This window comes from Acomys minous, assembly GCF_964271855.1.
Source record: "Acomys minous genome assembly, chromosome: 1".
In the NCBI taxonomy this organism is placed as follows: Eukaryota; Metazoa; Chordata; class Mammalia; order Rodentia; family Muridae; genus Acomys; species Acomys minous.
This window is the reverse complement of record NC_140483.1, coordinates 30526504-30550281: the sequence shown is the minus strand read 5'-3', so window position 1 is coordinate 30550281 and position 23778 is coordinate 30526504. Positions and strand designations below refer to the sequence as shown.

General features: G+C 47.5%; 1 protein-coding gene across 2 annotated transcripts; it reads right to left on the bottom strand.

Moving 5' to 3' along the window:
- Window positions 1–6158: 6158 nt before the first annotated feature.
- METTL13 (methyltransferase 13, eEF1A N-terminus and K55) lies at window positions 6159–20965 on the bottom strand. Of its 2 annotated transcripts, XM_084783824.1 has the most exons (8): window positions 20523–20965; window positions 18697–19459; window positions 17240–17439; window positions 14114–14309; window positions 10925–11092; window positions 9441–9656; window positions 8708–8839; window positions 6159–6998 (listed from the first exon to the last, which is right to left on the bottom strand). In XM_084783824.1, the coding sequence occupies exons 1-8, from the start codon at window positions 20673–20675 to the stop codon at window positions 6724–6726; spliced, it is 2103 nt and encodes a 700-aa protein (XP_084639950.1). In that variant the 5' UTR covers window positions 20676–20965; the 3' UTR covers window positions 6159–6723. The 2 variants fall into 2 exon arrangements, with proteins under 2 accessions (XP_084639950.1, XP_084639951.1); XM_084783825.1 differs by lacking the exon at window positions 20523–20965 and having other exon boundaries at window positions 19160–19267.
- Window positions 20966–23778: the final 2813 nt, after the last annotated feature.

The following is a 23778-nucleotide window of genomic DNA, read 5'->3' as shown; positions in this document are numbered from 1 at the left end:
TAGGAGAGGGAGAGTGTGGAGGGAAATGAAGGTGGGGATCAGAAGTGGGGAGAGCAAGAGGCCAGAAGGCTTGGAGAGAGAAGAGAAAGCAAAACAAGGACATTTCTGAGACCATCTGGAGACCTACTACAAGGTAGGCTCCTGGGAAGATATGGGAGTGACTTTAGGTAAGACTCCCAGTAGCAGGGGTCATGGACACTGAAGAGGCCACCTTCTAGCCAGACAGGACTTCTAGAGGAAGGAGAGGAGCATGCACAAAAACTTCAACCCAAAATGTACCCACCCTACAAGATATAAAGATAGAGTAGATATTGAGGGAAAGTCCAACCAATGCCTGGCCCAACCTGAGACCCACCCCATGGGAGAGAGCCAACCCCTGACACTATTAAAGATACTCTGCTATTTCACAGACAGGAACCTAGCAGAGTTGTCTTCTGAGAGGCTCCACCCACCAGTGGATAGAAACAAATACTGAGACTCAGCTCAACATTAGACAGGGTGTGGGAAGCCTTGTGAAAAAGTGGTGGGGGTGAGGAGAATTAAAGAACTCGGAGAGGACAAGAACTCCACAAGACCAACAGAGTCAACCAACCTTGGCTGAGGGGAGGGGGGCATTAAGAGACTAAAGCATCAATCAAGGACCATCCATGGACTGGACCTAGGCCCTCTACACATATGCACCTGATGAGCAGTCCTCATGTGGTGCCCTAGTAAGGGGAGCAGGGGCTGTCTCTGACATGGACTCTTTTGCCTGCATTTTGATCACATCCCCCCTGGTGGAGCTGCCTTGCGAGGCCTCAGTGGAAGAGGCTGTGCTCGGTCCTGATGTGACTTGATGTGCTCAGGGTGGGTTGGCGGGTCCTCTTTTTTGAGGAGCCGGGAAGAGGGAAGAGGGGGAGGAGAGAGGGGAGTAGGACCAGGAAGAGGGGAGGAAGGGTGCTATGATTGGGATATAAAGTGAATTTTTTAAGGCAGGAAAAAAAAAATGTCTTTGTCTTTATCAACCCATCCCATTCAACTGGGTTGATATATCAGGTCATAAGCAGTATGAAAACTGAAATATTAAGTCACATCCCAGGGGACAGTCAATATGGTTAAAGGGCCTGGCAAGAACTCTAAAAGTAATATTAATTGGGATATTGGCAGATGTGCTTGGGACTTTGACACATATTACTGGAAAAAAAATGGGGCCCTACAGAGCAGTCACTAACCCCAAATCCAAAAACTCTCCACTTTCCCTCTACAGCCTGCCAACCTGTGTTCTTATCACAGCCTTTGAGAAAAGAAAATGCTGTGTGATTGTGTGTGCTCAAATGACTCTCTGGGATGTGGCTTTCCAACCTCTTTCTCCTCTCCCAGCTAACAAGCTCCTAACCTGACTACTCTCATTAGACTCTTCGGGATGCTCACATACACAGATAGCTTCCACTCCGAGGCAAATGGAAGGGAACAAACAAAATGGAGAGGCAAGCTCACAGGGCTCCGGAGAGTAGAGGCATGTGGTTAAATGTTCTGTGCTCCATCAGATGGGATGAGATCTGACTTGGGGACAATTTAATTTCTCGAAGCTTCTGGATACTCACTAGTAAATGGTCAGGGTGGCGTGTTCCACTGTCATTTCATCTAACCCTAGCCCATCTCCCGAAAGACCCGATGTCCAAATATGATTAACATCCCCTTTGGATATGAGGCCTGCAGTACATGAACTTTAGGAAACACATTGATGCCATAGCACTACCTCATTCCGAGTGTCCCTTGCATACATAGAAAATACAAAACATCATGAGATCTAATGTCCCCGAAGGCTCCCGGTGGTAAGCAGTGATTGATAGTATGACCATAAAACAATATAAATTCATTGTCAATAGACACTATAAGAAACTGAAGCAATTTAGAGAGAAGTTAGACTGAGGATGTCTGAACTAACAGAAGCTGTTATGAGTTCAGAGGACTACACTGAGCTGGGGGGGGGGGGGGGCGGGGAGGAGGGAGAGGAAGGGGGAAGGAGAAGGAGAACTAGTTCCTTCTAATATATGAAGTAATTTCTTTAACACGTTTCAGTTTTCTCATCTAAGAAAAGAATAGAGAAGATGCTGACATCTTCCACAGCTGCCTTTTACAAAGTGTGAACCAGTCACAGGCTATCAAGTCTCATTTGGTAGCCTGCCTATTCTTTCTTTGAGTGCCACCAGGGCTCCCCACCAAGGGGAGGTTGTCAAATATGGAGCACCAGAGTTCATGTCAGAGTTGGTCCCTGCTCTCCAAGTAACTGTGGAGGATGTCCTGTCCATTGGCTAGATCAGAGTAGGGGTTCGGTGTTTACTACTTGTATTGTCCTTGGTTAGTGCAATAGTTTGAGCAGATCCCCCTGGGCCCTGATCCACCCGTTACGATGTTCTTCTTGTAGGTTTCTAAGATCCTCTGGTCTGATTTTTTTTTTACCACCTATTACATACTATCAAATTACCATAATGTATCCCATAAATATGCATAATATTTCTACTTATACATAAGAAATTACCTCCACCTTGGCAGGAATCATGAAGATATGTCAGCTTAAACCCTCATCTACTGTTTTTGTTTCTTACATTGCTCTGGCTTTAGGCTTCTTCTTTTCTTTCTTTTTAAAAATTTTTATTTAAGTAATTTATTCAGATTACATCTCAATTGTTACCTCCTCACTTGTATATCTTCCCATTCCCCCTCCCTCCCCCTTTTACCCTATTCCCCTCCCCTAGGTCTGTGACAGAAGGGGACCTCATCCCCCACCACATAATCAGGTCTCATCCTGGTAGCCTGCTTACCCTTCCTGTGAGTGCCACCAGGCCTCCCCACCAAGGGGAAGTGGTCAAATAGGGGTCACCAGAGTTCATGTGAAAGTCAGTCCCTGCTCTCCACACAACTGTGGAGAATGTGCTGTCCATTGGCTAGATCTGAATAGAGGTTCTAGGTTTGCTGCATACATTGTCCTTGGTTGGTACAATAGTTTGAGCAGAACCCCCTCCCCCTTGGTTCAGATCCGCCAGCCTTGATGGTCTTATTGTAAGTTTCTAGGATCCTCTGAATCCTTCTACTTCCCCATTCTTTCATGCTTCTCTCACCTGGAGTCCAGGTTTCTTCCTTTCTTACTGGCATTCCCCCATTGCTCCTCCTCCTAAAAGCAAAGCTGTGGCGCCAAGAGATACCAGCTTCCGGGTTTTGTCTGACTGAGTACAGGGTAGGGAAGAAAGAGAGGCCAGAGGAGAGTGGGCGGGGCATTCAAGGAATTGAGAGAAAACTAGACAAAGCAGGAGAGTGTCCCCTGACTAAAAGATCAGAAATACTGTTCAGAGGAAACTAACCGCAATTAACCTTCCACCAGGGACGGTGTAGACATAACTTAAGTGTGATTTCTAGCGCCATCTGCTGGGAAGCACGGGAACCAGCTAAGACTGGAGATGGGGATAGGAGAAGGCGAGGACGAGTGAGTTCAACCTTCCATCACCTTAAGGCGGCAGCTTTTCTTGAGACTAGCTTCTTTTCTGCCTGTCCGAATAAGGATCTAAGAGACTCCTAGGCAATGATCTAGGCATCGTCTATGCCACCTCATGACCACATGGACCCAGGAGCCGTCCAAGTAAGTTATCAGTTGCCCCACTGTCTCCGCAGGAGCTGTCCTCCCTTTACATATCCTTAACATAACGGCAGATAGCCTCTGGGATCCCTAATAAATATGAAAAGGGAAAACTCAACTTACCAATCCTATTTCTTATTGATGATTTAACAAATATGTGAGAACCAGTAAGCAAGATGCCACAAGAGAGAAACTGGACTAACAGCAGTTTGCTAGAAGCCTGGCGCTCCATTAGGCAAACCCGGGGACGTGCACTCACTGTTCTGTTACAGTGGGGCAGGAAGCTGTTTGCTTCACAGAGGAAATCACCGTCTACAGCGCACTCGTGTCCTCAGCCGACTCAGAGGACATCTACTCAGGACAAAGAACTGAGGAGTGGGCTAGCAGGAGACAGTAACATTCACCAGTTACCAAGCGAGGCCTGAACTTGTCTCTTGAACTAACTAAGCTGCTGTCTTGGTTAGCGTTTCTGTTACTACAAGGAAACACCACCGAGACCGAAAAGCAAGCTGGGGAGGAAAGGGTTTAGTCAACATACACTTCCACATTGCCGTTCATCACCAGAGGAAGTCAGAACAGCAACTCAAACAGGGCAGGAACCTGGAGGCAGGAACTGATGCAGAGGCCATGGAGGGGTGCTGCTTACTGGCTTGCTCTGCCTGTTTTCTTATAGAACCCAGGACCACCAGCCCAGGGATGGCACCACCCACACTGGGCTGGGCCCTCCCCCTTTGATCACTAATTGAGAAAATGCCTTACAGCTGGAGTCCATGGAGGCGGATCCTCAGCTGAGGCTGCTTCCTCTCTAATGACTCTTAGCTTGTGTTAAATTGACACATAAAAGCAGCCAGTACAGCTGCTGACCACTGACGACAGCTTGTTCCCGGTTCCCAGAGAGTGTGTGCAACCATTGTAGTCTTCAACCTCCGTGACCTTTAAAGCTGCCCAGAGTTGGTTCCTAGGGCTGCCTGTGGCACGCTACTTCAAGCTTTGATCTACTCAAGCCTTACCTTCCAGTCCTGCAAAGTCAGAGATCCAAAAAATGGATCTCACTGGCTAAAACTGAGCCGTCAGCTGGAGACAGAAGGGCAGAGAGCCTCCACCTCACGAACACCTAACTAGTGTTCTTACATTCCTTAGCTTCTACAGGCCAACTGTGTTCCTTGGCCGGTGGCCGCCTCTCACCTCCCACACCAGCAATGACCAGTGGAGTCTTCCTCACTTCTAACACTTTTGCCTCTACCATTTAAACACCCTCATGACGACACTGGGCCCACCTCAATGATGCAAAATAACCACCATGGTTTAAAACCAGCTGATCATCATCAAGCCCACCTGTGCATTAACTCCCCAGCACAGTGGGCTGTACCATATTCAGACTGCAGAGGCACCTTTGGTAGTGGGTAGTAAGGATAAGAAGTGCTGCTGTACCCATTCAAGACAGGCTCGGGGAGTCAGCCTGTTAGGAAGCTGTGTGACAGGCGGGCACACTGAAGAACTGGTGTAGGTGAGGGCTACAAGGCAATAGTCAACTTTAACCATTTTACATGGCTGCAGAACTAGTTTGGTAGGGAACCATGGCATTGTCACGTGGGCATCTCATCCTTTTGTGGGCTTCCCATGCACTTCTATAGGCTCTCTCCTACGTGGAAGATGAAACTGACACATGGGTTAAATGTGTTTTGATTGGCCAACACCTTAACACACACACACACACACACACACATTTTGAATTTCTGGCTCACTGCAGACATAGCCACACTGGGGATACCTGACAACCTACAGGGCTCCAAAACCACAGCAGCCACTGCATGGGGTGTTTCTTCTATTTTGCCTGTGTTTCCCTTAGCATTGGTTTTTTACCTAAATCACTTCACAATCTGTTAATGGCCTGAAGTTCATAACGGTCCTCTCCCAGCACCTACTACACCCAAACTTAGGGACAATTTTTCACAAAGAAAGGGCTCATAAGGCCACACCCCCTCCCAAAAAGGGATATAGTTAATGTTCGTGGGGGTAGGGGGTGGAAATAATACTCCCCCGTAAGTTGTTGTTGCTAAAGGAAATAACCCCCACCCATGGTCATGCAAAGAGGACTAATTAAATGCAGTGGTGTACCAAGGAGGGAAAAAGAATTTTTGTTAGAAAAAAAGGGGGGTTGCCGGCGGGGAGGGGGGGAAGGGGGGAAGGGGGGAATAATGGTGTGGGGAAATATAATCAAAGTACATCATATATGTGTATGTATGAGATTGTAAATGAATCAGGTTTTTCTTTTTTAATTCACATACAGACTCATTTGCCTGACATTAATGCAAAAGCCAATCATTCCTTAGGGGGAACATGGGACATAGGAAGTGACTTTATGTACATAAAACCTCTCTGCAAAAGCTATGAGTGTCCAAGGAATGTGATTAGGGACTGAGCAAAAGGCCAGAAACTGGTGAGCACATTGGTCCTCGATGGTACAAATTTCCGTCACATAGGAAGTGAAGCTGAAAACTGCCTCAGCTTTCAGTTACTATAAAAGTACTTGAGATAAGCCAACTTGCAAGGAAAAAAAAGTTTATTTGGCTTAGTCTGGAGGTTCCAGGCTACCAGTGGGCAGACCCACTGCCCTTGGACCTGTGCTGCCGCAGGGCATGATGGAGGCAAAGACATGGCGGGATGAGTCCTTCACTGACTTCAATGCCCAAACGTAACTTCTGTGCTTGGGCTTCCCTCAGCCTCCAGAAGCAAGGTGACCAAATCTATGTTCTTCCATACTTGTTTAAGACAGGGTCTCTCTGTGTAGCCCTGGCTGTCCTGGACTCACTTTGTGGACCAGGCTGGTCTCAAACTCACAGTGATCCATCTGCCTCTGTCTCCCTGAGAGCCAGGATAAAAGGCGTGCACCACCACGCCCGGCCCATAACCAGACTTTTTTTTTTTTTTATTAAAACAATCAGCCCAGGTGCTGCCCACCCTCCGCCCATCCCAAAAGGAGGGAAGCAGTGGCTGAGTATGCAACCAAGAGAAACACGAGGCCTGAAGCACTGTGATGCTCCAGCCTCCTGCAGCCCACGGGCTCAAGTCAGTCGGACAGGAGGCAGAGAACCGCCCGGCCCCAGGGATCACACAATCTTCACGGTCTTCAGCATATCCGACAGGACATAGGTGTCATCCCAAGCCCGCCCAGGCTTCCTCAGGGTCCTCTCCAAAGCCTGGGCCATTTCCAGGAGCTGTGCTGTAGCAAGCTTCTGCTCTGGATGCAACTGACAAAACAGGATCTCGTTCACTTCGCCCTCGATTCTCCGCACGTACAGAAGCGGGAAGGCTTCCCTGAGCCCAGCCAGCACTGAGTCCTTCAGCCCCAAGTCACGGCACACGAGGTTAAGGATAAAGATGCCTGTGGAGAAGGAAGGAAAGGGTAGAGTGAACACAGACGCTGAGACGTGAGTCAGGGAGAATACAAACTCCTGTGACAGGGAGACTGGGGAAGGAAGAAAACAGGTAGAGATCTTGCAGAGAACACACAGCGCACGCACACACACACACACACACACACAAAAGCACAAAGACTGTGAAATATGTGAAGTGTAAGAAAACTTCAGCCTTATTTTTTGATGTTTTCCCATAGTATTCCTATATTTTAATATTCCCCATGCCTACAAAATCTATGCATAAAAAAGTAATTAATACCTTCCATAAAAGTTAAATTTATCAATTGCACAAGGATATTTTATACTCTTTGTTTGTTTGAGACAGGGTTTTCTCTGTGTAGCCTTGGTTGTCCTGGACTCACTTCGTAGGCCAGGCTGACCTTGAACTCACAGAGATCCACCTGCCTCTACCTCCCGAGTGCTGGGATTACAAGCATTATATTCTTGATACACACATCACATGAGTATCTACTATCCAGTGAGAAGGCCAAGGTTATCCTGATTTCCAGCAATCAAGGTTCTGATCAGCCCCATACACCAGAGGCCTTTAAAAATGCAAAATGCCTAGGGGCTTGATGACGCAGGTTTTAAGTACCAAGCAGCTGGCGCTCCGACTATGCCACCTTGGCATGTCACTTGACCTGAGGTTCCTCATCTCAACAGGCCCCTATGACTATTAAGTAACACAATGCCAAGTTCAGGTCATCTGGGGACCATGTGAGTGGAAGCTAGAGGCACCAAGCTGCTTCCTTCAGTGCCACATTGGCCCGATCTACAAAAGCTGGTCATCTTCACAAACGCTGAGCAGTTACAGCCCTGGGCAGCTATCTAGGATAACTGCAAACCCATTACCTAGAAGCACAGCCTAGACTGGACTGGTAATACTACCTATTTCACCCCAAACAGTAACGCCGGACAAATGAATGTAGCATAGTCACGATGTCAACAGCAGTAAAAATGGATACTATAAAACAACACTATGGCTGAATCTCACAAACAAAAGGTTGAGAGAAAGAAAGCAGACACGTTTAAGAATATAGTGCATATGCTTCCGTCTATATCAAGAACATATACTAAGCTATGGGACAGTTTAATGCTTACCCTTTAGGTAAGAGGTGGACTTTCCAGGATGCTGGATATGGTCTGTTTGGTGCTGGTAGATAATCAGTTTGGGAAAAGTAATCAAACTACACATTTACATGCACTTTTTATTAAAGAATAATTTCATTTTTTATTTTATTATTTTTAAATTTTTATTATATATGACATGGTGTTTGGCCTGCATATATGTTTGTGTGAGGGGGTCGGATCCCCTGGAACAGTTGTGAGCTGCCATGTGGATGCTGGGAATTGAACCCAGGTCCTCTGGAAGAATAGGCAGTGTTCTTAACTGTTGAGCCATCTCTCCAGCCCCCATATCGTATTGTTTAATTATGTGTATATGCGTATGTGGGGAATGTGCATGTTGTTAGTGCAGGCACCCTCTTCAGGAAGAGGGCCTTGGATTCCTGCAGCTGGAAATAGAGCTGGAATTAGATGTGGGTGCCAGGAACCTAACTCAAGTCCTCTGCGATGGCAGCAAATGCTTTTCACCTCTGAGCTAACTCTCCGGCCCAAATGATTCGGTTCGTAAGGCCCCTTCCCTTCTTCCCTTGCAGTCTCTAGTGGTTCTTACCTTCATGAGACAGGATGCTTTTGACCTTCTGCAGGAAAAGCTGGTCCACAAACGCTGGGGGAGGACAACTCATTCCCAGCGTTGGATCCTTACTGTCTACATCAAACATTATCACGTCATAGTGAGGTCGTGCTGGGAAAGGGAAGAAAGTGAGTCCTTGTTTTTGCAGGCTAGGACGACATCATTTTCATCCCCAAACACACACCCGCTCTGCAATCTGCTGTGAGCAGCTAGGTCTGAAAGATGACATGCGCACTCTGCCTGTTGAAGACGTGAGTGTTTATACCTGTCCTTTCCATCAAAGTTCAAAGTCTCCTCCAGGACAGATGAGCGTTCCGCTGAACTAACTGAAAAGTGCCCTCCAAAGGCAGATTTTAATAGGCTCCTCCTAGCATGAATGATACATCCTATGCATGTGGTGGTTAACACCGGAGGAAGTGAACAACACCTCGGGAAGTTTCTACACACTTGGAGAATGTGGGCTGCACTCCCAGCCATGTCAAAACCCCTGGTGGTGACAAGAAGATATGAGAGGAAATGGGACGCCTGTGGTGGGTTTTGTTTTGTTTTTTTTTTCCAGCTCCCCAGGTAATTCTAAGAGCCAGCCATCTAGCCCTCCATAGAGATGAAGCCTAGCGACCCCTGCAGGCCTGGCAACCTCGGACTAACGTTCTGCAATGAACACTCCTCCAAAAGCTCCCCCGCCTCACCGCTCCGCCCCCCCCTCCCCCACCTTCTCCTCCTGCCAGGCTGGCAATGTAGTCCAGGCCATCTGCAATGTGAACCTTCATCCGGTCACTCTGTGAGAAGCCGAACCACTGGGTGGCCACATGCAACATGGAAGGGTCGATCTCCACAGCGTCGATGCGGGACTTTGGGAAATGATCGTGAATGAAGAGGGGGAGGCTGCCCCCCCCCAGGCCCACTACCAGTAAGGCCAGTGGAGTCTCTGTAAGAGAAGACAAGGATTTCAGTTTCTGATCTGCTTTCTGCAAAGTTTTATACAGGAAGAACAAAAAAAAAAAAAAAGAATTTAAAACTGTTGTTCTGCCCAGTGATAAACACGTTAAGGGCCTAGCCCCTGTCTCATCCTACAAATTGAGAACTCTCCAGATATTTGATCGTTTGGCCTTGGCTTCATTTTGAGTAGGTCCGGACAATGAAGCGTATGCTACTCTACGGTCCCTTACAAAGGTCAATGTAGTTGGCTGATACACTACCAAGACTTTCTTAAGACTTATTGGATACGCTCTCACCTAGAAAATAGAGGCATGAAATCACTCATAGACACCAAGCAGTATGAATGCAACGTCCCGCACCCAGCTCTTAACTCAAAGGGCCGTAACCACCTTTTCAGACACCCCAACAAAGTGGGCACAATCCACTCAAGCTCTTTAAAGCACCAGAAACAAAGCCCTAAGCACAGAGAACCATAACCTCAAGAGCAATAAAGGAAGGAAACAAACCGCTAAAGAAAGCCAGACCCTGCAATTAAATACAGCAGCATTACAGACCTCACATGAAGACACTTGTGAGTAAACACCTCAAGCCTCTTCTCAATAACAAAGTTGTCATTTTAACTACAATGAAGAATTATATTTTGAACTGGGCAGTAGTGGCACACACCTTTAATCTCAGCACTCGGGAGGCAGAGGCAGGCAAATCTCTGAAGTTTGAGGCCAGCCTGGTCTACAGAGTGAGTTCCAGGACAGCCAAGGCTACACAGAGAAACATTAGCTCAATAAATAAATAAATTAATTAATTAATTATATTTTGTGCTTAAGTGCCATCCATTACTCAGACGCATGGCAGTGGGATGAATGCACTGTCCAGTTAACATTATAGTCATGTGAAAATTTATAACTTAAAATTTTATGTGTAACTGAAAATCTGTGTGCTTCATATACCTTACTGAATATATTTTATACATTAATCTTAAACCAAAATAAAAAGAAGAAAAACAAAACTTATACCCCAGGCAGCTATTTCACGATGGCAGTCTGTTTGCAGCAAGTTACCTATGAGCTTATCAATGGAGAACATAGTTGAGATGAGGGAGGATAGCAGCCTATGGGTATCTGTCAGTCTGCAGTAACTGCTTCAGCTGCGCGGCCACGGGCCCCCTTCTGCAGGCCCACGGGCCCCCTTCTGCAGCCCCACGGGCCCCCTTCTGCAGGCCCACGGGCTCTGACCATGGAAGGCAGGGGCATCTCTTACCTAGGAGCAGCTCTGGGTTTCTCAGCAAGGCAAGACCAGCAACCATGGCTTTATGGTGTTCACAGCAGAGGTAACTCTTATCAATGGGCTGCCCTGGGCCAGGTGGGAGGTCCTCCGAAGCATCGGCAGGTCGGTGCTTCTTCTTGTCCTTCTTCTGTTTCTTCTGGGCTACATGAGAGAGTCATACTACTGAAGTCCTATGCTTCTTATGCTAGTTCTTGGAAGTCAAGGGATGCTAGCAGCAGTGTGCTGCAAGAGCTTTAAGCGATGAGAGAGCCAACTATTAATTAAGCGGGTTGGTTGACATCATCAAGATAGCCTGAAACCGGCCACTGAGGGGATATTTATATCAGAGAAATTGGCAAATTCTACAAATCTGACCCTCCTCTCAAAAGCACAGTTGTTTTAACATTCACCATACACCACTGTATACCAAGGGGCCAGAAACGGTACACAGCAAAGGCACATTCAAACCCTGGACATATTAACTACAGGGCCTTAAGGAGCTCCCCTCTGAGAGTGTAAGAGCAGACAGGAGGGAAGTGGACTCACTGTTCTTTTACAGAAATGTAGTCACTACCACCTCCTCAGCACCAATTACTATAACGACACTTTTTACCTTTAGTGCCTCTCGTGTTTCCAACTCTGTGCTCATGAAAAAACTGAGCATCTTAGGTATTAAGTACACATGGTTAATAGGTGGTGCCAGTAAGATGTAAACCTCGGGCCACTTGTCCCCCATGCCTATCAGCTTCCTACTATCCAGTACACTGTCCCGCTGACAAGGAATCCCAGAGGGTAGAAGGCCTATGAAAGACCCTCCACCTTCTCTACTCCCTCAACACTATGCTAAATGGATGGCTCTAAATTGTCACAGGACCTGCATTTCACAGAAGCATTAGACTGATGTGTAGCTATGGGGTGCTTCTCAGAGATGCTAGTCTCTTCTCAGAGATGCTAGTCTCTTCTCAGTAATTGCTCCTCTTTGGTCATCCATTCTTCCATGAGAGAGACTACTACTCCCACGGGAAGAAAAGTTTACCAGGGCAAGAAACCTGGCAATACCAGGCAGTGGTGGCACATACCTTTACTCCCAGCAGTTAGGAGGCAAACACAGGTGGATCTCTGAGTCCAAGGCCAGCCTAGCCTATAGAGCAAGCTCCAGGACAGCCAGGGCCTCGAACTCACAGTGATCTGCCTGACTCAGCCTCCCGAGTACTGGGATTAAAGGTGTGCACCACCAGCATGATTAAGGTAACCTACAGCAAAATTAGCAAATGAGAAGTGAGGGGCCCACAAGCATGAGAACCCTCCAAGGACCAATCCATTCAGAGAGCACTGGATAAGGGTGAACTGTGACCTCAGGAATCTGACTTCTTCCAGACTTGCTGTGAGGACAGCATGGTCAAGCAATCAGGACACCCAGTTTCAGAGTTCTGTGGTCCTGTCTGGCCTGAAAATTGCTTTGTAGTCCAAACTGGCCTGCAACGATCTCCTGTCTTCTGAGTATTAGGACCAACACAATGCACCACCAGGACCAGCCTTAGCTTTCACTCTAAATATAATGATTTTAAATTGGTCACAATAATACAAACTTATACAGCCAGGGGGTGTATACAACTTATACAGCTAAATAAAACAAACTAGTGGTTTCCCCATCAGTATCACTTTAGACATACTTAAGAGTGATCCTTAGTGGTTAAGAACACCAGCTGCTCTTATAGAAGAACAGAGTTCAGGTCCCAGCACCCAAGCCAGACAGCTCATACATGCTGGTAATTGGAGCTCTAGAGAATCTAATGCTTTCTTCAGGCCTCTATACACACCTGTATTGCATGAATGCATATGTGCCACACACACAATATTTCTTTATGTAAAAATAAGTCTTAGAAAAGGAAAATAAATGAACCTAAGGGAGGCTTGGATCTCACTGGCCAACACTATAAACACTGGACAGCTGTGGCCACATTAATTAAAATACATATTAATAATTAAAATTAAAATTAAAGCCAGAGTGGTGGCGTATGCCTGTAATCCCAGCTCAGGAGACAGAGGCAGGAGGACTGCTGAAAGGTCAAAAACAGCCTAAAGAATGAGACTATCTTAAAAACAAAGTACATAAATAAGTACAAATCAATGTTTAAGAGACATCAGGCACACCAACTGTACTGCATGTGCTCTGCAGCATCTATAGTTAGGGGCACCACCCTGGAACGGAAACTCAGAAACTAAGCACACAGTTCCACTGACCAGTGCTGGACGAGATGGCGGCTCAAGCACACAAGTCGAAATCCCGCTGAAGCCCACAAGTGCAGGAGCGCAACACAGAGGAGGCAGGGCTGTGTGCCACCTTCCTGTCTCTGGCTGGTCTCACAAGGACACAAAGGGATGTATACATGGAAGCTCATATGTTGGCAGATGGAATGATGTATTTTGATGCTAATTACTACCTGCTGTCTGTAATCCACCTTTTGATTAATAAAAAACCATCCCACCTGGGCAGGGCAAAGGGTGGGGCTTAGAGAGAGAGAGAGAGGAATTCTGGGAAGAAGAAAAAAGACCTCCACGAGGAGGAAGGAGAAAGACCCGAGGAGGAAAGGAAGGCCGCCATGGGTTAGATGGAGGAGAAGCACGTGCCCGGTGTGAATGGAAAATCCGGCCCAGATGAAGAACATTAACAAGTACTTGGGATTATGGACGGGAAGTAGCTTGACAGAAGTTATTAAAAGCAGATGGCATGGGATTGGGGCAGGTATCCCATGACTGCCCCACTATGGGAAGTAGTTTAGAGGATTAATGTCTGCCCTGCCCCAGGTTATCTAAGGCTATTTTAAAACATAACCAGCGGCTGTGCCTTGATTGATCGCTAGCCGGGCATACTGATAATACGGGTAATTTAAGAACAATACTTATACACCACACTCGCTTTCTGCTGAGGCACTAAAGCAAGTTTCTTCCCCTTCAGCACCCTTTCTCCTACCGCTCAGAGCTAGGCTTCGCTCAAGACGTGCAGACAAGTGTACCTGCCTGTCTCCACAGCACCCTGGCCAGATGCTGGGAAAGGAGAGCCCGAGGAGCCCCGTGCCGCCAGGCACAGAGATCCCAGTCTGTCCTCGCCTCGGCTGAGCCCTCAATGGAGAGTCTTTCCATACCCAGCAGAGTCCCACGACCCCATCCGAGGCCCCTCACCTCTGTGGGACACATCCTTCAGCAGCCTGGCTTCCGACTGCACCACATTCCTGTTGCTGAGGAAGATGAGGCGCCGGAAGTACCTCCTGTCCTCCCCTTGCACATCCTCGATCACATAGTCACCGCTTAGGGCACTGTGGTCTTGGTGTTGAACAGTCCGGACCCCGATGTCCCCGCCCACAGACAGGAAGGGCACCTGAAGAGGACAGAGATGTGAGAAAAAACATCAGCTCGATGGGCAAATAGGTGCCGCTATACACTGTGTGCTTTGGTGTGATCGTGAGGACTTGCCCGTGCCAAGGACAGCAGCAGCCCCCCAAGACTTTCTCTTGGGCCCAGTGCTCTTCTGGGCCTTTGGATGGAGCTCAAGAGCTTTGCTGCACTTTAGAAACCCAAATGAGCACAGAGACGCGCCACCCCCCACCCCCAGCCACTAAGAGCTGCATTTGGTGCTGCCTGAGGCAGATGTAAGACTCTCATCCGTGCCTTAGTTTGAGCAGGACCCCTGTGCCCAAATCTGCCTATCATAATGTTCTACTTGTAGGCTTCTAGGACCCTCTGGGTCCTTCTACTTTGCATTTCTCCCATGATTCTCTCATCTAGAGTCCCACTAGAATGTCCTCTCCTCTGTCGCAGTTTCCTGGTAAGTGAAGGCTTTCGTGGGACATGCCCGTTGGGCTAATATGCAGATATAAGTGAGTACATACCATTTGAGTCTTTCTGCTTCTGGGTTAACTCACTCATTATGATCATTTCTAGCTCAATCCATTTATCCACAAATTTTGAGAATTCCTTGTTTTTAATAGCTGAATAGTATTCCATAGTGTATATGTACCACAGTTTCTTTATCCATTCTTCTATTGAGGGACATTTAGGCTGTTTCCATGTTCTGGCTATTATGAATAAGGCTGCTATGAACATGGTTGAGCAAATTGTGAGACCTGGTGGCACTCAGAGGAAGGACAGCAGGTTACCAAGAAGAGACTTGATACCCTATGAACATATAGAGGGGGAGGTAATCCCCCTCAGGAACAGTCATAGGGGAGGGGAATAAGGGGAAATTGGGAGGGAGGGAAGAATGGGAGGATACAAGGGATGGGATAACCATTGAGATGTAACAAGAATAAATTAATAAAGGAGGAAAAAAAAAAGACTCTCATCCGTAAGCACACAGACTCCCCACAGCCCGGGGCACTAACGAGTGAGACAGCAGCAGGAAAGGGCTGCAATGTGTGAGAAGGAACCTGGACAAGAACAAAGCCAGAGGGAGACAGCAGCCCTTCCTTCCCCACTCAGTCTCATCTTCGAGCATTTCTCCTCATCTCAGGAAAAGAGTGCACTTCCCCCTAAACATGCTCCCTCCCACCCACCGTGACTTCAGTTTCTTTTGTTGCTGGTGGTGGTGGGTTTTACTTTTATTTACTTTATTTTTTGCATTGTTTCTTGTGTTGCTATTTCATTGGTCTGTCCAATGACCTTTAAATATTCTTACGGTGCACTGGGTTTGGATTTGGTATATTATTGTTTCCCAACTTTTGAGTTTCTTATCAGCATAGTTTCTAACCGCCAGTAATTCCTGGCCTTGCAGACTTAAGTGATGAGAGAAGCTCTCTGGAGACTCTGGGCCTTCGGGAAATAAATATCTCTAATTGATAACATCTGTCACTATCACACCGACCCTTGGGAACCTTTGTTCTTAGTCCCGGTTCTCACAACAGACCTGTCGGTTACTCGTGATGGCAGATGGCACAAGACAGGTGTCAACCGGTAGTAGCATTTTTTTTTCCGAGACAGGGTTTCTCTGTGTAGCCTTGGCCATCCTGGACTCACTTTGTAGACCAGGCTGGCCTCGAACTCACAGCAATCCGCCTGCCTCTGCCTCCCGAGTGCTGGGATTAAAGGCGTGTGCCACCACACCTGGGTGTAACTTTCAGTTTCCTTTCTACAATGCTGACACCCTGAATTGAGCAGTCTCTCTTTCATAGCCTCACAGGATACTTCTGAGACAGGAAACAACCAGGGAAGTCCACTTCAAATGTGAGAAGTGGGGGACTGGAAAGACAGCTCAGTGGTTAAGAGCACTGGCTGCCCTTCTAGAGGTCCTGGGCTCAGTTCCCAGCACCCACACAGCAGCTCACCACCACCTGCAACTGTATTCCCATGGGATCTGATGTTCTCTTCCGGTATGCAGACATACACACAGAGGAAATACCCATATACATAAAATACATAAATAAACCTTTTTTGAAAAATATGAAAAAGAAAAAACACAAGCCGGGCCTGGTAGCCCACGCCTTTAATCCCAGCACTTGGGAGGCAGTGGCAGGCAGATCTCTGAGTTCAAGGCCAGCCTGGTCTACAAAGCAAGTCCAGGACAGCCAAGGCTACACAGAGAAATCCTGTCTCAAAAAAAAAAAAAAAAAAAAAGAAAAGAAAAGAAAAGAAAAAAACACATCCAGATGCTGCAGTAGTTTCACTTTTTTGCTTTGTGTGTGTATACATGTGCGTGTGCAAGCATGTATGCATGTATATGTGTATGTGTGGGTGTGTGCGTGCGGAAGGGAGAGAACACGCCTTGTATACAACAGGCAGGGGTTCTCATGCACTCCTGGTCTACATCCTGGACCCCTATAGTGACTCGCCTTCCTCTCTGCCCAGGAACAGTTAACTCTCGCCTGACAGCGACTCTCCAGCCTATGGTCAGTTTCTAGTCCTAACTTTCTCCTTTAATTTTTGTAATAATTATATTTATTGTTATTTTATGTGCACTAGTATACTGTTTGCATGCATGTCTGTGTGAGGGTGTCAGATCCCCTGCAACTAGAGTTAGACAGTTGTGAGCTGCCATGTGGGTGCTGGGAATTGAACCCAGGTCCTCTGGAAGAGCAGCCAGTGCTCTTCAACATAGCGCCATCTCTCCAGCCCCTTAATTAATTTTCTATATTAGCATACAAAGCAGTGGGTTTTATCATGGCCTCTTTACGCATCTGTGTCATTACACTTTGTTCTCTTGTGTCAGCCCCCCCACCCCTGCCCCCATCCTAGCCTTTTTAAGGCTCCTGCCTTCCTGGCTGCTGCCCGTGGGACTCCAGAAACCAGTGAAAGCTGCTGTCAAAGTTTTGATACCTGCTGTTGGGGAGGCATGCCAGCTGGGGCCAGCTCCATGACTCTGGTCGACAGCTCTGTTTGAATGCTTTCCATCCCGTCATACCGCTGGCCTCGATGAAGAGCCACTGTGACCAACCTCCTGAAGCCAGCACTGGCTGCCAGCTGCTTCCGGCCCTCCTCCATGCCAAACAGCCACTCAGTCTCGCGGCCCTGGGGTACTGGAACAGACAAAGTAAGTCACAGGGAGTGCTGGGGTGAAATGTTCGAGCCCCACAATCAACATGTCCACACATAGCAGAGCTAGACACGGCTCCAGAGCAGCTTCCTGTGACCCACTGAAAAGCGGAGCAGCCCGTCAAACAGGAAGCAGAACTCGGAGTGAAATGTCTGAAGGGGGGAGAGACAAACAGGACAAAACAAACAAACAAACAGATCTCAGAAATAATAGCGCTGTTTTTCCCGTGTAGTCCTAACTTCAAGCTGATTAAAACACAAATGATGGAATCCACACACTGGCCCGAGATGAACACGGCATTATTTCCATTTTCACAAATGAGGAAAGAAAAGCACAGAACTGGAATCTAAAGCAAAGCTGAGACTTGGACCCAGACGGTCTGGCCCATCGCCAGGCACCTGTCCGTTCACTGCTCTTTCCCACAGGAGGACCGTAAGGGTTGGTAAATACATGGAAACCCAGCTCGGTTCTCAAGAAACCAGATTTCCAACACAGCCACGCCTTGCATTCAGTTAGAATGTTCACATTTTCTTCACTCCTCCAACCCTTCATCCCTCCACCCTTCTGGTACCTTCACGTCTTTACACAGTAACAGCTGGCACTCATACGGCACTTATCACACGACAAGGATTATTTCTAAGAGAGTTTCCACTTCCCAGCTGTTCAAGAGAGTTACAGTCCCACTTTATTTACAAGGGAAATTATTTAAGGAAAATAAGGCACACGGGGGGGGGGGGGGGTAACTTTGTCAGTATCATATCATCATGAGTGCCTAAGCTAAGCTGGGAGTGGAATCCAAAACCTGCGTTGCGGAGCTCAGTCCTTAGGTGCTCCCTTGGACTGCCTCCTTCAAGTCTGCAGAATGGCTTTCCTTCTGGAAAAGTCCAGCAGCAGACATGCTAGATGGAACTCGGCCAAGATATCTCAGCCCGGCACCGAGCAGCCCAGCCTTGCCTCCACTGATGCGCACTCATCCCGTACCATGTGGAATGGGTCTAAACTTACCCCTGCTATCTCAAGCCCGCTGCCTGCCTCTCTCACCCTTCATCAAGCCTTATTAACAGACTATAAAACTCAAGTCTAAGAAGGTTGCTGAAGAGCTATTGCACGCTTTTCATCAGACCTTGGCTAACCTAACCTTCTTAAGATAAAAAAAAAAAAAACAGCCACGACCAGAACCCAAGCCCGGCCCCTGCAAGCCAGCTCTTCCAGGGAAAGAGGTGGAGCGATCCCAACTCACTGATGAAAATGGCAAAATGACGGTCCCGCGATGGTTTCACGGTGGGGTTGTCCACCACGTGGAGGGTGTATCGTGGCTCCCCAGTGTCCCCACTGCACAAGTCCAGGGACACACTCCCCAGCCCAGCCTTGCAAAGGCGCAGCTGGCTGCACAGCCAAGCATAGTGCTGCCGCTCCCGCACGGCCTCGGCCAGCCGATCGGCACTCTCCAGCCGCACAGGCTTGCCCTGCTCCTGAGTGCACAGCTCAAAGATCTGAAGGGCCGAGCCAGGGACTGGCCTGAACTTAGTCATGACGAAGGCAAAGACAGGCAGGGGGAACCGAGGCTCTGCTTCAAACGCCTGGTCCTGGCTGGTGGCCACTTGGTGTACCCTCACCATCCACCCCTCCCGAGAGAAGTGACCCACTGCTTTCTTCAGGATGTGAGCCTGAGCCAGGGAGATGCAGAGGTAGCGACCGCCCACCTGCAGGACGCGGCCAACCTCAGCCAGCATCCTGTCCACCTGCTGCAGGGTCTTCTCCTCCTCGTCTGTCAGCACAGCGTCCAGCGTGCCCTTGTCCAACACCACCTGGAATGTGGCATCAGGAAACTCCATCTGCGTCATGTCCATCTTCAGGAAACTCATGTGGGGCCGTCGGCTGGCGTTGCGTTCTTTCATTTGCTTGATGACGACCTCGCTGATGTCAATATTCACTATATCCTGATAGCCCACGTCATACAGTTGTTCACTTAGCTCTGAGTTGCCACAGCCAATCACAAGCACCTGGAGGGGGAAAAAAATCATGTGTGGCTGAAAAGATGGTTCAGTAGGTTAGAGCAACTACTATTCTTGCAGAGGACCCAAGCTCAGTTCTCAGCACCCACAAGGCACTGCTCACAATTGCCGACAACCACACTTCCAAGGAATCTGACAGCCTCTTTCTGGCCTCTGCAGGCTCCTGTACGCAATGTACGTAAGTGCATGCAGGCAAACACACGTATGCATAATAAAATAAATAAGCAAATCTTCTTGAAGAAAATCCAAAACACCAGTTGCAACCTCGTCTTTACTGATGATAGAAATGTAGCCTCACATAACCATAGCGATCCACTTGTGCTTCCTGTTACCGCAGGCAATAAACTACAGTTTGTGGGGACTCAAAATCTGCCCCTGTCACTGAGTCCACTCACGACATTTCGCTATTTTTTCTGAAGCCACACTTAAGATCCAAATTGTTGTCTCTCTTTGTGGTACAATCTCCCATTCCACTTCCAAAAATTCTGGTGTCACCATCTCCAGAGGGAAAAGCAGAGTTTGGTGAGACGTGAATACGCTCTGGGGCCAGACAGACCTGCTTTTAAATCTCCACTCCGCTACCTGCTACTACGTGTGTAGCCCCCAATATTCACCTGTAAAAAAATAAGTGCACAACTGCCCACCTGAATTTGCTGAGAATAAAAAACAAAACAAAACAAAACTGCATGTTAAGCCTTCCTCCCTACCGCTAACACAACACCCATCTCTTCCACACCTACTGTTTAACTTGGAACTTTTCACTTTCAAAGGTGTGTGCAGTTTACGCCTTCCTGTTCCTGGAGCTTGAGGGCCAGGCACAATGCCTGAAATTTGATAAGCACTCAGTAGTGACTTAGTAAACAGATACATCAATAAAGCCCCCACAGTGCTGCCTATTCCACACTTGTGCACAGTGACAGAACACCCTTTCTGACTATTTCCAGCTTCCAAGTGAAATATTTAAAGGGGTATTTTAAAGTTGTCATTTAGCCAAAATGCTAGACAGAATCCTGGATCCGAGCAGGGGCCCCACGCCTGCCGCACGCCTTACCTTCTCCCTGGGCTTGACGTATTTGTGCAGCACGTCGCACAGCTCCAGATAGGTCCCATACCATTCGAAAGCTTTCTTTCCTCGCTGCTGGAAGAACTTCTCCCAGTAGTCAACAGAGCCAAACTCCTTGGAGCTTTTAGGTAAGAGATTCATGTCCCCACGGTGTGCTGCGTCTTCGAGACCTCTGATGACAGATCACCCCGGGAAGCACTGGGATGCAGCAGCGGGAATCTTATCCACCTCCGACAGCATAGAGTCCTTCCGTACTCAAAATTCAGCCGAAAGCCCCCCGTGCACTGTACGCCCGAGCGCACCGCTGAGCTAACCACGCGCCGCCCCCTTCTTTGCACCCTCAGTCTGCACCCCACGTGCAGCAGCTCCAAAACTCTGGCGGCCAGTCTCAGATCCCATCAACCATTTCCAGGTAAGAGGTTTTGTGATTGGTCAGGCGCCCAAACCAGACCAGCAGATCATTGGTCACTGGGCCTCATTTCTGGCACTTCATTGGCTCGGACTCCTGACCATCGGGCTTGACTGTAGGCGCCTAGCGTTTTTTTTTACTCAAGCCAACCGGGGTGGGCGGGACTTCCTGCCAGACTCCGGGCGGAAGAGGCCGACCGCCGGGAGCCGGTGCGGCAATGCGCGCAGCCTCAGTGAGACTGTGCTTTGCCGCCGGCTGGGGGCGCGCCGGCATTGGGAGCGCGCCTGGTCAATGAGGAATGGCGTCTAGTGTGTGCAGGAGTAGGAAGCTCAGAAACAAATGTCTGTTGTTTAAGAGGATGTGACCCTTTCTGTCGTCTCAGATCTGCACAGTCCAACGCTCTTCCCTTCCTCATCTCCTCTCCCAGGACTTTGACACCAGTCTTGGTTAATTCAGAGGGTAATGACTACTTTTTCTGCTCCAAAATACAAGGCTCCGCGATCTATCCTGTAACAACGTCAAATTTCAAGAGGAATGACTTAGCAACCAATAATTCCGAGGTGCCTCCTTTTCCCCTTCCCTCGCCCCTCAAAATACAATAGCTGAAGATGCTCATTTCAACATCAGCTTCCTTAAATTATTCTGATGTCAGCTGTAAAGGCATATTTTATGTGTCTAATGAACACTCCATCCTTTTAAATGCTCCCTTTATGAAAATATCCCAAGGAAGTTCCTGGTGAAAGGCTGAAAAGACGATAAAAGAAACAGCTCTTGTGATAAAGGAACAAGAGAGATGCTTTATTTTGGAGCCAATTGAGTCACCAGGAACACAGACTTAGGTTCCTCAAATACCAGGTTCCCATGAGGAGGCAATTGCACGACCTTTGTATAGGTCCAACACAGGAAGTAGTTAATAACACACTTGCAGATGCATTGGTGAGTGTACTGTGAGATGGTTACAACCAAGCAGGAAAAACTAGAGGTCCATTCATACTTTCCAAAAGTCTTACCTAATGATCACAAAAGATGTTGAGTCACTACAGAGGAGGACACTAAGCAGCTGTTAAAGGGACTAAAGATGTCCTAAGATAATGTGGCTCTGGACTTGCAGCATTTCGACCTCCGAACATCATTAAAGTTGCAATTAGTGAGCCTTTGAGAACACAGCTTCTCTCCAGACGTTCTTTTTCACAGCCTACACACACAGTGCTTGTACAGTCACTGAAAAGTTAGAAATACTTTTTAATTGAAAGTAATCTTCAAACATTTCAAAATCATCTATTGGACTTCTTATCATTGAAACAATTTTAATACGATATATTCTCCTAAATTCCATGACCTTTTGCTCTAAATAAAATATGCAAATTTTTTAAATAAATTAAAAACACACAACTAACACACATACATCACATCAAAACACAAGACTAAAAAGCATAATATACAAGCAAAAGACTAGTAAGGCAAAAATACCCAAACAACGCAATATGAGACAAAAAGCCTACAAAAATACCCTTGAGTTTGTTTTGTGTTGGCCATCTATTTCTGGGCTTGGGACCTAACCTTAAGTGTGGTTAATATAACATATGAGAAGCCACTGGAGAAAATTATTTTTTCTTTTGCAAGCTGGTATGAGTTGCAAATAACTTCTTGGGTAGGTATAGGCACCAGTGCCCACTTCCCCTACTCAGGGCTAGGCCTCCATGTGGCTTGGACCTGTGCAGGCTCTGTGCGTACTGTCATGGTCTCTGTGAGTTCATTCACACATACATCAGTTTTATTGTGTCTGGAAGACACTGTTTCCTTGGAGTCATCCATCCCCTTCTCTTCTGCACAGTTCCCTGTGTCCTGGGCCCTAAGGGAAAGAGTTTGATGAAGTCATCCCATTTAGGACTCAGTGTCTTAGGATTTTATTGCTGTGAAGAGACCCCATAACCACAGAAACTCTTATACCGGAAAACATGTAATTGGGGCTGGCTTATAGTTTAGAGGTTTAGCCCATTATTGTCATGGCAAAAAACATGGCGGCGTGCAGGCAGACATGATTATAGCAGAATGTCTGTAAGAGTCATTTTATTGCTATGCTCCTTTACCAGAACAATAGTATTTGATTTTCTCTCAGGTCCATGACCTATCCAGTCTAAGGTACTTTGCCTCCAATGAAGTCAGGCATGGGTTTCATCTCGTTGAGTGGGCCTTAAATCTAATCAGAGTGGCTGGTTACTCCCACTAGCATAGCTTGCACACAGGTCACTGTTGTAGACTGTAGGCTTTGTACTGGGTTGATGGTTACCTTTCTCCTCTAGTAGCATGTCGAATACTTCCAGTACGATGAACACTAGTCAGTAGGAGGTGAAGCCTTCCTATAGGACATCTTAAAACAGTAGATTGGTGAGTTGCCCCACCCCCAGCCCCCAGCAAAGTTTTGATTCTTTAGTTCAGTGGTGAGACCCAGAGGTCTGTGTTTCTAACAAGTTGCCAGGTGATGCTTTATAGCAGGATTACTGGGCCTGCCAGTGATATAAATAATGACACAGAGGCTTATTAATATTTTAAAGCTTAGGCTTACTCTAACCCCATCCTGGCTAATCCTGCCACTGTGTCTCACCCGGTGGCCAGCTCTACCTCTCTGTACATGCTCACATCCATCTGTTCATCTCTGCATCCAATAGTGGATTCTCTTGCCTTGAGCTTCTTCTCCCACAGTCAGTCTCTCTCTCTCTCTCTCTCTCTCTCTCTCTCTCTCTCTCTCTCTCTCTCTCTCTCTCTCCAGAAGTTTTGCCCTCCACTTCCTGCAAAATATAGGCCACCAGCTCTTTATTAAAGCCAATCAGATAC